Below are 16,247 nucleotides of genomic sequence, written 5' to 3' on the forward strand. Positions count from 1 at the left end.
TTTTTTATGACATTTTTAACTTTATTGCAAATTCCATGCATGCCTTTTTGTTCTCCCCCAATATGACTGGCTATTGATTAAAGAAGTTGCAACAGCAAGCTTACAATACAAGAGGGAACGCTATGTTGGAAACTGGATGATGGCATTAAGATATGCCTTCTACTGTCTAAACTTACAATGACAGAATGCAGTAATTCAGCAAACATTTTTAAAAAATATTAAATAAAACATCACACCCAGATAAAACAAAATATACACAAACTTTATTATATTAGTTAATAAAATAGTTTTGCCAAAAGTAGTCCATGGATATTAAAAACTGATGTGCACATGATTATTTATAATGCTGGTTCAGAGTGTTCTTTCTACATTAATTTGCTGTTAAATCTTAAAGAAACCAAAGGAGAAATCATTCCTCCTTCAGGGCATACATAATATCATCCTGACTGACGTTTATCCTCACTCTTAGGTGAAGGTCATTTCTGCTTGATTCCACCAGGAGTAGCCGAGAGGCTCCAAGTCTATGGCACACAGCCATGGTCTCAGACATCTGTGGAGGTTGCAATCCCTCTATCCTGCACAGTGCAACATGCTGTCGATATATCTGAAACAAACAGCTCACATTAATACCACAGATCTAAAAGACAAATTTAAATCAAAAAAGTTTCAAGCATAATTCCTTAACAACTGAACAGTACCTACAATTAGTATGGTATTTCATCAACTATTAGTCAGGGCTGTACCTACCATACAGTCACCCATGTGCATATGCCTAGAGCAGCAGATTTAGGAGACGACCCACAGGTTATTTTATAACTTCCCCTCTATCTATATCATTTATGTAAAAATATTCTCCCTGGAGTCCTGGGTTTTTATTACAGGTTGTTTGCCAGCAGCTCTGCAGTGGTCAACATCGGTGTCTGTGATCATAACAAGTTTAGATAATGCACATTCATAACCTGAACCCCAGATATCTCAATATAAATAGTTCATGATTTCTAGAAATGTTACTAGACCTGTTTTGAACACTTAAAAAAATACATCAATACATTTTGAAACACAATTATATTGCTATGGAAGCAGAAGATAAACGTTATGTTTGTGTGATCTTGTTGAGAAGGGAAAGATATGTCTGTGTTGCCAAAATAACAAAATAATGGTAGTGTCACTAAAATGGGGGCTGAGCATTCACTTACTTCATACAAGTATATGAAGAAATAAGTTAAAAAAAAACCAGAAAACTGTTTAATACAGTTTGAGGCACTACAATTACACTTATAGCTCCTTTTACATGTTCCAGGACAGGCATTTCTTTATTGTAGAGGACTGTTGGACATTCCAAGGAAAGGGTAACATTTTTCTTGGAGGCAAGGTCTGACTTCCCCACAAAAAATGGCATGGCCTATAAGTTAGAAAACAGGTTCTTGCTTTCCAAATACAATGAGTTGGGATACTTTCGCCTCTTTGGGTTAGCAGTTCAAACTGGGGCTATCTTACAAAAATATAGGCTACCACTCCTTTGTGTTTAAGTTCTCTTCACAGTTCAGAAGAGAAAAATATTCTGATACAGACCTTTGTCCTACCCCATTATTTAGTTATGTTGCTTTCTTATATGTACTGGGTCAAATAACATGCCCATTACTCCAGGTTTAAAAAAAACCAATCCATAGCCTCTTGTAGCTTGTATATGAAAGCATGATAAAGTAGTTGCCCATGGAACAGAGTAGTGGCAATTTTAGTAATGGAATAGGCCATGTTCAGATTTCACACAAACCATACAGCTTTACAGATACAGAGTGGACCTGACCCCTTGGAGATCTGTCCAAAAAATGTATACACTTGGGGGCACATTTACTAAGGGTCGAAGTGAATTTTCCAAAACTAAAAACTTCGAACAAATTTTTGGGTACTTAAACCATCGAATAGGCCTAAATTTGACTTTGATTCAAAGTAAAAAAGTTTGACTTAGAAAATGTTGCTATGTTAGATTATGGGGACCTCCTACAACCTATAGCCAACATTTAGCTAAGCTTTTAGAAGTCGAAGTAAAATCGTTCGATTGATCGATGAAATCGTCCGATTCAAAGGATTTCATCATACAATCGAACGATTTTACTTCGACTGAATATGGGCAAATAAACTTCGAATATCGAAGTAATGCCATTCCATGGTTGAATTTCGAAGTTTTTTACACTTCGAAATTCGACCCTTGATAAATCTGCCCCATGGCGTGTAAAATCACTGCCAAGCCTGAATACCATGAGGTCATTGAAAAAAAAAAAAAAGTGATCATGATGCTGGGAAGGAAAGGCCTGTATCACTATACAAGTATTAGAAAATTCATGGAATGGCTATTCTTTACTTTCTGTGAGGCATATCATGTTTTGACTATAGCACAACTAAATCGTCATTGAATGTTTTGCTAAACGGTGAGGTCCCTGCACAATAGGGTTGCCTCCAGGAGCTAGCACTGCACCCTCCCCCAGTGAGCAGGAGCTAGAGGGGTCCTGAATAGCCATTCTGAAATCTAGATTGACATTTAGAGCAAGCAAAGTAGGTTTCCTGCGCTGCTGGTGTGGGGGCTCGTCTTCAACCCCCCCAAGGGAAATAGTGTCCCTGTCCTACCTTCCACCATGTGTCTGAGGTTAAATTGTCAAGGAGTAATATGTTACACTGGTCTCTGCTGAAGTTAAGAAGAGAGGAGCCCCCCATTTAGCCAGGTTCTGCAGAGTGAGCTGGTCTTGTGGGAGTTTGTGGGAAGAGGTTCTTCCCTCGGTTGCAACTACTGTGGGCTAGTTGGCAACATGGTGGCAAGTTACGGCGCCAAGCTCCCAGCATGAACGCGTCATAAGTCACACAGCAGCAGACACCCAGTACCTACGTGCCTCAGTGCGCAAATGCTTCTCCTGTCATCCCTGCTGGCTAACACAAGAGCAGGACATGGGACTCACCGTTAAAGGCCCCCAAGGTGCACAGGGTCATGGAAGAACGGGACAGGTACAGAAGCAGGGGAGAAAGCGAGTGGGCATTCGTGGGGTGGGGGGGAGCTTTTGGTAATGCTGGCCATGGGCACTGTGGCCAGATAAGCACTGGAGCAGGGAAACATACCTACTGCTGTGCTGGTGTCATCTGGCCAGATACCCTGTATTCCCCCCAGGGAACAGGTGCCAATCTGGGTGGTCGGTCTCCTAAGGGAGGGCAATGATTCCAGGGAAGTGTTCCTCTGGTAAGGTCTTGCTGGAGACCAGGTGGTCCAAACCTCTTGTGGACAGGACACTTGAAAAACTGAGTACAGGTAGGAAGCGCTTGGGGTATAATATAAGCCATAATACAAGGCATGGCACCTTTTTCTTCAGTCATCAAGTATCCTGCCGCCTGGAGCATGTAGCTACTGGTCTGCTGTGTCCCCCGGAGACACCACAGAGATTTAGTTTGTGTGCACTTCTAAATGCAAAATTTTAGATGTCGGGGTCATCTTGCCTTACTTCACATTTACTGGATGGTAAGGAAGCTAGCAAGAATTTTTACCCAAAACTTCTTTGGTGAGGTTGTCTTTCCAAGTTAGTTAGGTTGCAGTATAAACAACAATGCTGTACTTGAATAGTACCTGTTGAAAAGTAGCCTCCTCAAGTCCAGATCTGCGAAATTCAGCAATTACAGCCCGTAGGAATGTCTGTTCCATTAACGAAGAGTTTCTAAATAAAGAAATGGTTGATATGTTATAACAGTGTGTAAATCGCTAACGTAGTATTTTTGCAACAAGTATGGCAGTTGTAATCTGTGAATGAGAGTGAAGAATAAAAAATGTATATGGGTTAAGGGAAGTGGTTCCACACACCATGGTCAATGTTATCATTTACCTTCTGTATGTTTTTGCTGGAGTACCTGGAGAAAACCAGCGCATGCAAGGAAAGACTCCTTGCAAATAGTGCTGTGGCTGGAATTAAACCTAGGAAGCCAGTCTTCTAAGGCAGCTGTGCTAACCATGCTGCTCTTGTATCACATTAAATATTAAGATTTTACACACAAAATATTTATATATTACACAAGAGCCATAAATTACCTGTAAATTGTCACGACCTGTGTATTACAATAATGAACCCTGTCAAGTGCAGCCACATGTTTGGGTGTGGCTGTGTGTGTGTGTAGTTAGTTATGGAGTTCATGATGACGAAATTCAATAAGATTTTGTTCCCCCTTTCTTTTCATTGTTAAACGCCAAGCAGCAATGTAGCATAGGTCAATGAGGCTTTCTGACAAGTGCTATGGTTTTCCTCTTTTGTCATTTAGGATATAGTCTGTGATTGTGACTCTAGAATCCCTGCCATAAGTCCTGTCGCACACAGGGAATTTTCTGCCCAATGCTATTAATGCCTCTCATTATCAGGAATCACATAAAAGCACTTACTTAAAGATGCCCAATGTACATCTGTGAGCGAATACCCACCTTCCCCATTTCTATGAATTTTCTTCTTCTTATACTGGCCCCGCAAACAGGTCAGGCACTTACAGGATGTGCTTGGTCGTTCCACATTTGGTTCATACAAGTTCTTTAAAAAGGAACTTGCAGAGCCCAACCTCAGCCAGTTCCAATATTTCTGATTCAGGCAGGTTTTTCAAGCACAATTTGGTGGAACAGATGTACAAATTTCCCAACCCCAATTTGAAATTGCTCTTTGGTCTCCTACCCTAACTAAACCGACATCAGCACTCTATAAAACTTTACTGCAAACAACCTCCCCACAGTTTCAAAAGGCCTATCATAAAGTGCTTGACTAGAATCCTGGACCTTACAGAGGAGGACTGGGATGAGGCAACAGACAGAGGTTATTAATTATTCCTTATACGGGATAAACTAATTCAGTTTAAAGGGGTTGTTCAACTTTGAGAACTTTTAGTATGATGTAGACTGTAGAGAGTGCTATTCTGAGACAATTTTTAATTTTTTATTAATGAAGGTTTGAGTTATTTAGATTTTTATTCAGCAGCTCTTCAATTTGCATATTAACCAGTCAGGTAACTAGGGTCCAAATTACCCTAGCAACCATGCATTGATTTGAAGAAGAGACTGGAATATGAATAGGAGAGGCCTGAATTGAAGGATCAGGAATAAAAAGTAACAATACTAATACATTTGTAGCCTTATAGAGCATTTGTTTTTTTTTAGAAGGGAGTCAGCAACGCCCATTTGAAAGCTGCAAAGAGTCAGAAGAAAAAGGCAAATAACTATAAAAGTATAAAACAAATAAATAATGAAAACCTATTGAAAAGTTGCTTAGAATTGGCCGTTCTATAACATAATAAAAGTTACCTTAAAGATGCTACAACAGTTTTATCTTACACCTATACGGCTCAATGGTGCTCAAACCTGAAGCAAGGTGTGTATTTTAGGGGTCTTAGATGAACTTATAAATGCTAACTATGCCAGAAGCAGACACAGAACACTCCTATACTATGCAAGGAAAATCATTGCAATGAAATGAATGGGACCCAAAGGTCCTCCTAATATTTACATAAAGGAAACAGTCACATAATTACTAGGATAAGTTAACATGTTTTGCAGAAGTAAAACATTTTCCCAAAACCACATTACATTAATTTGTAACTGTAATTCAAATTGGTGTCAGGCAAAAGGAATGGCTATTAATTCTGACAGAATTCCTTTAACAAATGTGTTGGCCTAAGAGCAAGATTTTTTACAGTACTTAAACAACTTTGTACTATGAGATCATATTCTATGTATATTGTAGACTAATCTCATACCAATCCACTGCCATCTGAAAATGATCTGTTGTACCTACTAAGATTCTTTTTAAAAAACATGTAAACTAATTAACTTTATGAGCTATCTTCTCAGATCTACATTACATTGCCACAAAGACCAAATTGAATGTACAGATGAACTGGAATACAAATTTATATTTTCAGTCATTGAGTTTCTTAAAGAGTTTCTAATGCTTTGGGGTTTGGAACAACAAACTATATAATAATTTCAGCCACCCAATAGTTTAGATGTCACATCAACTAAAAACACCAATTTCAGTCAACCAGCACCCAAAGCTGCATAAAAACACACAGTAGGAACTACAGACAAGCCAAAATTAAAAAAAAAAATAATTATCTGGACTTACCGGATTGCAGTTACATAAGGTGAAGAAAACATTTCCTCCAATGCTTCAATCACATGGGACATCTTAACCAGAGATGAGTCAGCCATCGAATGAGAAAACTCACATATTTCTGTGGCTCTACGACATATATCCAAGCATCTGCGAGCATCTCCCGACAGTGCAGCCACCTAAAAAGAATGTTTAATTTCTACCTTAAAGGGATATGGTCATCGGAAAACATGTTTTTTTCAAACCGCATCAGTTAATAGTGCTACTCCAGCAGAATTCTGCGCTGAAATCCATTTCTCAAAAGAGCAAACAGATTTTTTTACATTCAATTTTGAAATCTGACATGGGGCTAGACATTTTGTCAATTTCCCAGCTGCCCCTGGTCATGTGACTTGTGCGCCCTTTCTGGCAGGCTGCTGTTTTTCCTTCTCAATGTAACTGAATGTGTCTCAGTGGGACATGGGTTTTTACTATTGAGTGTTGTTCTTAGATCTACCAGGCAGCTGTTATCTTGTGCAGGGAGCGGTTATCTGGTTACCTTCTCATTGTTCTTTTGTTTGGTTGCTGGGGGGGGGGAGGGAGAGGCGTGATATCACTCCAACTTGCAGTACAGCAGTAAAGAGTGATTGAAGTTTATCAGAGCACAAGTCACATGACTTGGGGCAGCTGGGAAATTGACAATATGTCAGATTTCAAAATTGAATATAAAAAAATCTGTTTGCTCTTTTGAGAAATGGATTTCAGTGCAGAATTCTGCTAGCTATTTCTGAAAGACCAGGATCTTGCACAATTGCCTGAGATTGCTGCCTACACCAATATTATATTATGGATAAAAAAAACCCAAAAAAATATTTGTTGGTCCAGGAATAACATATTATAGGGTAAATTATTTGTAACGTAAACTGTAATTTAGGAATAAAAACTACACCATAAATTTCATGACAGAATCCCTTTTAAAACATTTAATAAACTCAAGAGGACTGTTTCGTCACCAATATGGATTATTGCAGTTTAGTAACCATTAAGTACATAGTATTTATTGATTATTACAGAAGTGAAGGAAATCATTAATTTTTTAAAATTAAAACGCACTAAACAATCAATACAGGTTATCCAGAAATCTCTGAATTAGGGAATGGCCATCACCTATAGTCTCCATTTTAATCAAATAATTTAAATTTCCTTTTTCACTGTAATAATCCAACTATACCTAGTAATTAATCCTAAAATAATGTGAATCCTTATTGAAGGCAAAACAATCCTGTAGGATTTAATTAACGTTAAAGTGATTTGTTTAGTAGACAACTTATAGAGACCCAAATTACAGAAAGACTCCTTATGCGGAAACCACAGGTCCCAAACATTCTAGATAACATGTCCCATATCTGTATATCACAATCAGATACTACAAGCTTTGGCAAATTCTTATTACCACTGACCTTTCTTGCAACAAGCTGAATAGCATCATCATCAAAAGCTTTGATGTGATTTAGCCTAGAAGTAATTATCTGCTGCAGCTGTTTGTGAGTGTAAGGCTGGAAGGACATCCTGGTGAGACCCTACAAATAAAAGGAATTATAAGGTGAGACCATATGAGAATGAAAGACATTCAATACACTATTTTGCACAGATAATCAACAAAAGATTTACTAATAATGTAGGTGTGGTTAATTTGAAAGTTAAGAAGGTAGGACTTTGTTTGTACTTATTATTATATTGCTGCATTTGTTCTATTAATTTACTCTTCTGCTGAACAACACTGCATGCATAAGAAGCGCTATATAAATTGTATTTGTGACTTTATCTTTTCTGCAGGTCACAAATGTCTGTTTTTATTGCAACCCCATTCCTTTGTGTTTAACAGGTCAGGAGTGCCCTTATGTGGATCAATGACCTCCTAAAAAAGTATTCAGAAGTAAAAAATAAATTCCAACTGGATAAGAAAAACACTAACCAGTCTGCTGGCCACTCTATTCATCATGATCCTCTCTGGCAGATCCATAGTATTTGCTATTGCCAGGACAATCAATTTTGCTTGTTTTCTGGTCGGCCAGTCAAACAAACTATACATGACATTCTGTTTTCTTGTCCACAATAAGTCCAGCTTGGAAAGAGAGAGCAGAAATAGATCAATATATATAGTTTATACTGTGTAAATGTTAAAAGATTTTTTGTAAAAAAAAAAACCATACAAAAATAGTCTATTTTTTTTTCAAAGAACCATGGGATAAAAAAAAAAATGCAAAAAACATCATTGGACTTTAACATTATAGCTTGTGAAGCAAAGAATTGTGGTGTAATAACTCAAGCACTGGACTGAACTAGCCTTTGAACTATACCATCAGGTGTAAATCAATTAAGGATGTTACATTTTGTATTAGTACTCCATTTGCCATACTTCTGTGCTTAGAAATCTTTTACTTGAGTGTATTTCATTCGCAATTTCTTTTAAGTTTCAAGTTTAAAAAGGTATTTAATTTGTAAACAAAGAAATAAGGTTATATAACAGTACACTCCAAAAATTACAAGAAACGTGTACAAGATTTCCACATGTTTGAAAACAGGACCCTAGCTGAGTGGACTACAAAGGATTTATTGCAAAGGAGGTCATATGTAAAAAGTAGGATTCGGCCTTTTTCAGCAGGATTTGGATTCGGCCGAATCCTTCTGCCAGGCCAAACCAGAGGACGGGGAGGGAAATCTCGTGACTTTTTGTCACAAAACAAGAACGTAAATTTTTTTCCCCTTCCCATCCCTAATTTGCATAGGCAAATTAGGATTCAGAATTCGCCCGAATCTTTCGCAAAGGATTCAGCCGAATCCAAAATAGTGGATTTGGTGCATCCCTAGTAAAAAAAAGTGTCGAACAGAGATCAATTCCGATAATTTCTACTGGAATTGTATCCAACAACGTTACCCATATTCTATTAAACTTGGATGGGCAACCTCTTCCTTTTTTTGTGGGTTTAATTAGTAGAAGAAATGGAAAGCCATGCACCTGGGATGTAAAAATATGCAAGCTTCTTATACCCTTAATGGAGCACTATAGCCTAACTAAAGAAGTAGACTATAAGGATCAAATTGGAAGCAGAATCAGTAAATACCATAGATACGCATACCGGAGACCTCTAGTGACCAAACAGAGGTAAAACTATGAATACAAAAAACTTTTCTCCAAGGCATGCTAATTAGTAAAAAATATATTTTATTACATCAATAATTTAAAAAACATACAGAGTATAGAGTTTTAAAAAACATACAGAGTATACCCTCTAACGCCTAGGCGTTAGAGGGTATACTCTGTATGTTTTTTAAATTATTGATGTAATAAAATATATTTTTTACTAATTAGCATGCCTTGGAGAAAAGTTTTTTGTATTCATAACTAAAGAAGTAGGCTAGTAATGTTGTACATTATGTTTTGGGCTTCTGTACCAGCCCACGGCAACCACAGCCCTTTAGCAGTAACGATCTGTCTCCCCAAAGATCAAAGATGCCCCAGTAGTTCCCCATCTTCTTTTCTGCTGATTCACTGCATATGCTCTGTAGTGCTGTCACTTATATGAGTTTAGGGACCCACTCACATACATAGAATATAAATGTCACAATATACGGCTGATTAAGAATTAATACAGATAATTACTACATGGCAGCACAGAAACCAGTGCAATTAGCATCAGAATTTAATAATCAGCCCTGTAGTATCAGCTTATATTACAGACCAACCTCATTTTCTGCTTGTAAATTTGCTGGTACAATAAGTTTAGTATGTAAAATACGGCATTTTTAACCATATTATTATTATTATTTTTTAATGGGACTGCACTGGGCAAATGAAAAAGGACCTTGGCATCCTTGTAAATAATAAACTTGGCTGTAGCAAGCAGCTGCATGAATAAACAAGGTATTGAGCTGTATTTAAAGGGGCATAGATTCATGGGAGGAGGGGGTTAATCTTCCACTGTACAGAGCACTGGTAAGGCTCAATCCAGAATATGGTTCTAGATGGTCTACAGTGCTAAAAGAGGACATTATTGAATTAGAGGGGGTCCAAAGATGAGCACGCTGGAGAAGAGGCACTTAAGGGGTGATATATATAAGTATACAAGGGGATCATATAATAAATCTCTATAATGCTTTATTTACCATTAGGTCCTTTCCTTCCAGCTGACAACAGGGCACCCATTCCAGTTAAAAGAAAGGAGGTTCTAAATATTCTATTTTTTTTACAGTAAGAGCTGTGAAGATGTGGAATTCTCTCCCTGAATCAGTTGTACAGGCTGATACATTAGATAGCTTTAAGAAGGGGTTGGATAGCTTTTTAGCAAGTGAGGGAATACAGGGTTATGGAAGATAGCTCATGGTAAAAGTTGATCCAGGATCAGGTCTGATGCCATCTTGGAGCCAGGAAGGAATTTTTACCCCTCTGAGGCAAATTGAAGAGGCTTCAAATGGTTTTTTTTTTGCCTTCCTCTGGATCACATGGCAGTTAGGCAGGTTATTTATAAACCTAAACTGAACTTTATGTACGTGTCATTTTTCAACCTAACTTACTGTGTTACTAGTTACTTTATGGGATAAACCTCTCCAGCGATGATTGGTAGGATTTTAATAACATATTAGATTAGAGTTCTGTTTTCCCTTGGGGCAATATATTGGCCACAATTTGCAAGTGTCATATTTCAGGTGTAAAAAGCAAATGCTCAGAGAGGAAGTTGATGACTCCCTTCTAGCAGCTTACATCCGGAGAACAATCCCAAAGCAAATGCATACTGTAAGCCCATGGTTGTGCACATTTAGCAGACTGGTTTGCCCAATGTATAAAATACTTTGTTGTAAAATAACAGCTAAAAAACCCCCCAAAAAAACAGTGGAACATAAACACTCTTCTCAATCAGTGACAAAGTTAAACATGTTAAAAAAAAAAATCGTATAAAAGTCTTAGCGTTATCTATTGCCCCAACAAGGAGGAAGGCCTGGAGGAGTAATATTTAACTAAAGTCTAGTTTAAAAGTAATCCAGGCAAATGAAACCATATCCTTACCTCATCCACCAAGAGCACTGTAGTTTCTTTTTTGGATGCTGGGGTGCTAAAGCGCTTCTCCAGGAGTGCTGCAGCGTGATCTGCTGTGGCTTTTTGGCCAGTTAAGAGCTACAACCAACAAACAAAGCTATTCAGATAAATTTGTGAAAAACAAGTTACAACTACTAAATAGTTATGGTAATGGTGTCAAGTTTGGCCATTGCATTTGCTCTATTCACAAATATTCCAGAAAGCTCAGAATTATAAAAAGGCTTTCTCCCATAGACTCCAATATAATCAAGTAATTAAGATTATTTAAAATGATTTCCTATTGTAGTAATGAAACTGTACCTTGCACTTGATCCCAACTAAGATATAATAAATCCTAGTTGGATGTAAAACAATCCTACTGGATTTGATTAATGTTTAAATTACTTTTTAGTAGACTTGTATTCAAAGTTATTAGAAGTCTGAACTTTTTTTGGCGACTCCAACTCCAGATACCCAAAATTGCTTCCGACTCCACAGCTCTGTCAATGGGGCAAATCTAACCCAGTCAGTAAGCCACAGTAAATAATCTGCAATTCATTTTGATATTTGTTTCTATTGGTTACAGCGCTAGGACAAATTTACTCTTAAAGTGTTAGAAAGGAAGACCTATGGTTGACTTATCATTTAACAAGCTCAGTGTGGTGAGGCCCACTGCATGCTGAATATGCTGCATTTTGTTACTACTAAAGCCTATATTTGTTCTATATGGCAACACTCCTTGGCCCTTATAAAGACTGCTTTGACTGTGCAACAGATCTGCATGTTAGGGAATCTACACTAACTCAGTCGGGATATTTTCAAAGATGGAATCACCTTCAGGATCTGCACATAGGCCTGATGAGGATCAGTCAGTTTCATGCCATTTATTTCAATGTAGTGGAACATAGGCAGCTCTTCTTCCTCTGCACTTTCCTGTAAACTGCGAATCACCTCATGAACAGTGGCTGTTTTTCCTGTACCTGGTACCCCAGAGATGTACATGCATCTGCAACGTAATTTTCACATATCATCAAGGAATATCTAGTACAGCAGCCTGAAAAGTAGTTTCATCTGAAGCAATACATATATGTAAGGTGAATACATTATAAGGTTAGTCAACTAAATATGCCAAATTATATTCAATTAAATATTAACCTGGGAAGGCCTACCGACTACCCCAATCAATTTAAAGGAATTAAGAAACTGAATTTAGAGGCAGACAGTGGATTACACCTACACTAACTGTTTGTGCAATTCTAATGGGAAAAAGAGAATAAATGACATTTAAGTTAGTGGCAGAAGGCATGGCAGTTTTAAGGCACTATAAGCACAGTTGAACTGAAGAAGCTGCTCGGGTGAGTAGTGAAACGTCTTCAATGATTACTCAGCAAGTCCAGTTGTTTTAGATTTACCTATACTAGATATACCATGACATGGATGAATGAAAATCTTCATAGTCATATTAGCATAGTATTGGACACAAATGCTCTTAAATGCTACTCACCCCCCAGTGCCATCTAAAAGCTTGCTTTCCACAAAGTTATAAACATCTTGGTATTCTTGCTCCCGACAGGGCAGTGATTCAGGCACAGCAGAGACATGAAGTCTGCATACAAGAAGACATTGCTGTAAGCACAACTAAAAGGTAGCCCATTATAGAATGCTTTCTTTAAAAGAAAAATAAAGTTTATATGTTCACTGTTGTCAGTACACAGACCATAACTACATGACCCTGACAGTCATCTGTATCATGCTAACACAATTGCTTTTTACATTTAATGAAGTAGAAACTTAAGACAGTGTGGTTGCAGTAGATGTGATCTACTTGGATTTTGCCAAAGCCTCCACATAAGTGTTGGCTTTCTAAAGGTCTGTTGAACTTGGTACTGCCGAATGGAAAACCAGCAAAACTGGAGAAGGGTCCTTAGCAAGGATACATATTAAACACATGGTATTTGTACGAAGTGCTTCATTGGAGCATATTTGTCTCATTTTTGGACACCTGTAATGGAATTTTGTGACTATTGCTTATAACTAAGGTGCTGTAGGGTTCTGTATTGGGTCCGCTTATATCCAATTTGTTCACCAAATCTCTTGGGAATCTCCTGGATTAACCTCGTTGATTCAACTATACCCAAAATAAAGCTTACCCATGAAGCGAGAGGCACAGCAGATACATTTCAAAAGATATGGAGTCCTTGGTGGGAAATGGGCCCGGGCGTGCAACCAAGAAATTATCATGCAACCGGATACATTTGCTTTAAATTGTACCCGTAATGACTTCCAATGTTAATTCAACCTCAATTTATGCTGCAACATTTGAAAGCAAATAATCCAGGACATGTGATACGTTTTAACTCTACACATGTTTATTGATATATTAATAATGTTTTTTTCTTTTTTTGTAATGTTTATTAAAGCAAATAAAACATAACCTTTTAAAAAATCTCTTGGGGATGGGCAGTGTAAGACATACGTGTATCTGTTTGCTATGACACAACTATACAGGCCAATTTAGTTCACCCAAACCAAGTCAAGCTGGCAATATAGATGGTTACGTGGCAGATAAGTTTCAATGAAAGAGGTGGTTCACCTTTTAATTAACTTCTAGTATGTTACAGAATGGTTAATTTTAAGCAATTTTTCGATTGGCCTTCATTTTTCTTTTTTACACTTTCTGAATTATTTGCCTTTTTCTACTGACTCTACCTTTCAAAAAAAAAAAAAAAATGCCCCTTAAGGCTACAAATGTATTTTTGCTACTTTTTACTACTCATCTCTCTATTCAGGCCTTCTCCTAGTCATACTCCAGCATTTTTCAAATAAATCAATGCACAGTTACTATGGTAATTTGGACCTTAGCAACCAGATTGCTGAAACTGCAAAGCTGCTGAATAAAATAACAAAAAACACAAATAAAAAATTATAACCAATTGCAAATTGTCTCAGAATATCACTTTCTACATCATACTAAACTATAATACCCATTTAATGTAAGATTTTACATTTGGGATTTAAACCCTTGATGGGACCTGGAGGCACTTGTAAATAACATAGCTGTAGCAAACAAAGGCAATCAGAAGCAGGAAAAGACAGCTATGTATTGTCCATCTAGCAGCCTCCATCTTTTTTTTTTTACAGCAAGAGTTGTCCACTATTTGTTGTTCTGTGTCTTTTTAGCCTAAGCAGTTAAGATTCAGCATGTTAAAGTGATAGGACTAATTTATTATACAGTTGAAGTTTGAGTTTTTCAAAGGATACTACAACGGTATTGCTGCAATATTCTTAGGAGAAAAATGTCAAAATATACAGTATATGCTTAATACAAGTATTCGTAAATTAGGTAAAATTAATATTGCAATGTGTTTATTTGGAATAGATAAATTGTTGTTTTTAATCACAGAAAACATTAACATTAAGCAACACAGTGCATTTTTCTATATTTCACAGTCATCTAAAGGACACACAAGATTCCCTCACCTAATTCTGGCTTCCTCCAGCATATTGCTCGGTTTTTTAACTGGCTGGTTCCGCTCTGGAATTCTAGGAGTTGCAGAATGTAGCGTTTTGGAGGTGGGCTTTAAAAAAAAACAACAACATACTGGTGAGAATTTTTTTTCATTCATACTAAATTAAACAACAATTTGTAATACCATGCTTAACTCCATAAAATATACAGAAAAGATTTAAAACATTTCAAGAGCTGTGTGAAAAAAGCTAAAAGACAAACTTATTACACAAGACTGTACAGAAAAACTGACTGTTTTATTGGGTGTTCTTGAAGAGGTTTTTCTGGAGGAGGTTGGTGTTCTAGGTGTAGCACATCCTCTCTTTACATTCCTTTTTAAAGGCACTTCCTCTTGTTCGTTCTCTTCTTCACTGTCACTGGGTGTACAAGTCTCTTTTATTGGAACAAAGTCTTTGTCCTCATCAACATCGTCATCACTGTCCATTAAAGCCCTGTACAGGTAAGACATTTAGGTAGAAAGCTGTTGCTTCAGAAAGAGTGAAACAATTATCAGCTAACACAGAAAATATGAGCTGTATCCTTGACATACACAGATCACAATGTCTGCTTCAGTATAAAGCCGATATGCAACTTTTTTTTTTTTTTCAACCTTTCAACCAGAGATTATGGTTTAACATTTTTTTTTCTAATTTTGTACCCATGAGATTGAGAACATTAGTCTCCTATCACAATAACTAACGTTTTTAAAGCAGACTAAACTAAAGCAGTTTGAGTTATCATATCAAGCAGCTTCTTACTTCAGTTGAGCACGGACTTTGTTTGCAGTCTTCCGAGCAGATGTCCTGCGGGAACGGGGTGTCTGTGGGTCTCCCTCAAAGTCTTCCTCAGACCTGGAAAAGTAGACAATTTTTGTTTCTAAAATTTCCTTTTTCTTAAATTCAAAGATGCGATTAGAGAAAAAACAACCCCACATTTTTGAAACTTAATGGAACAATAACACCAAAAAATTTAAATGTTTTATTAAAATATAATGCACTGTTAAAAATGGTGTGTGATTAAGAAATTCTACTAATTTATATAAACAAGCTGCTGTGTGCCATGAGGGCAGCCATTCACGAAAAGGCACAGGATAAACAGCAGGTAACAGATAAGCGCTTTAGTATACAAAGGGATTCTTCAGAATTTACCTGTTATCTAAAGTTTTACCAGTGCAGGGCAACAGTACATTCATTGCAAACACCTTCATTTTTTTGGTGTTACTATTCCTTTAGGGTGGTGACAGATGAGGAGATTTGTCGCCCGCAGTAGAGAAGATTTGTCGCTGGGTGACTAATCTGCCCGTCTGCCACCACCCTTAAAAAAGCCTAATCATATTTGAAAAATCATTCCAATTAGACCTTAGCCCCTATGTGATTTAAAACCAAAAAAAAAAAAAACACCGCTCTACATAAATATCAGCATGGCCTGCATTCTCCAAGCTCTAGGCTTAGCACATAATCAATGTGCCACCTTTGGCTGCAGTGCACCCCAAAGCACCAAACTGAGCAAGCAATACTCAGATAAAAAAAAAAAATGTACATTTTTATAAGATGTATTACTTTTTACA

General features: G+C 37.2%; 1 protein-coding gene across 1 annotated transcript in view; it reads right to left on the reverse strand.

Annotated features, from left to right (window-relative positions):
• Positions 1 to 16,247, reverse strand: part of orc1.L (origin recognition complex subunit 1 L homeolog) — a gene marked incomplete at both ends in the record, with an annotated part of 33,049 nt that continues 16,802 nt past the window's right edge. Inside the window, 11 exon segments of the mRNA NM_001088337.1 lie at positions 1 to 604; positions 3,608 to 3,695; positions 6,132 to 6,298; positions 7,559 to 7,678; positions 8,074 to 8,223; positions 11,164 to 11,271; positions 12,007 to 12,178; positions 12,677 to 12,778; positions 14,653 to 14,750; positions 14,934 to 15,132; positions 15,439 to 15,531. Of these exon segments, the coding sequence (NP_001081806.1) occupies positions 410 to 604; positions 3,608 to 3,695; positions 6,132 to 6,298; positions 7,559 to 7,678; positions 8,074 to 8,223; positions 11,164 to 11,271; positions 12,007 to 12,178; positions 12,677 to 12,778; positions 14,653 to 14,750; positions 14,934 to 15,132; positions 15,439 to 15,531 (1,492 nt within the window).

The sequence above is a fragment of the Xenopus laevis genome, chromosome 4L (genome assembly GCF_017654675.1).
Source record: "Xenopus laevis strain J_2021 chromosome 4L, Xenopus_laevis_v10.1, whole genome shotgun sequence".
Lineage (NCBI taxonomy): Eukaryota > Metazoa > Chordata > Amphibia > Anura > Pipidae > Xenopus > Xenopus laevis.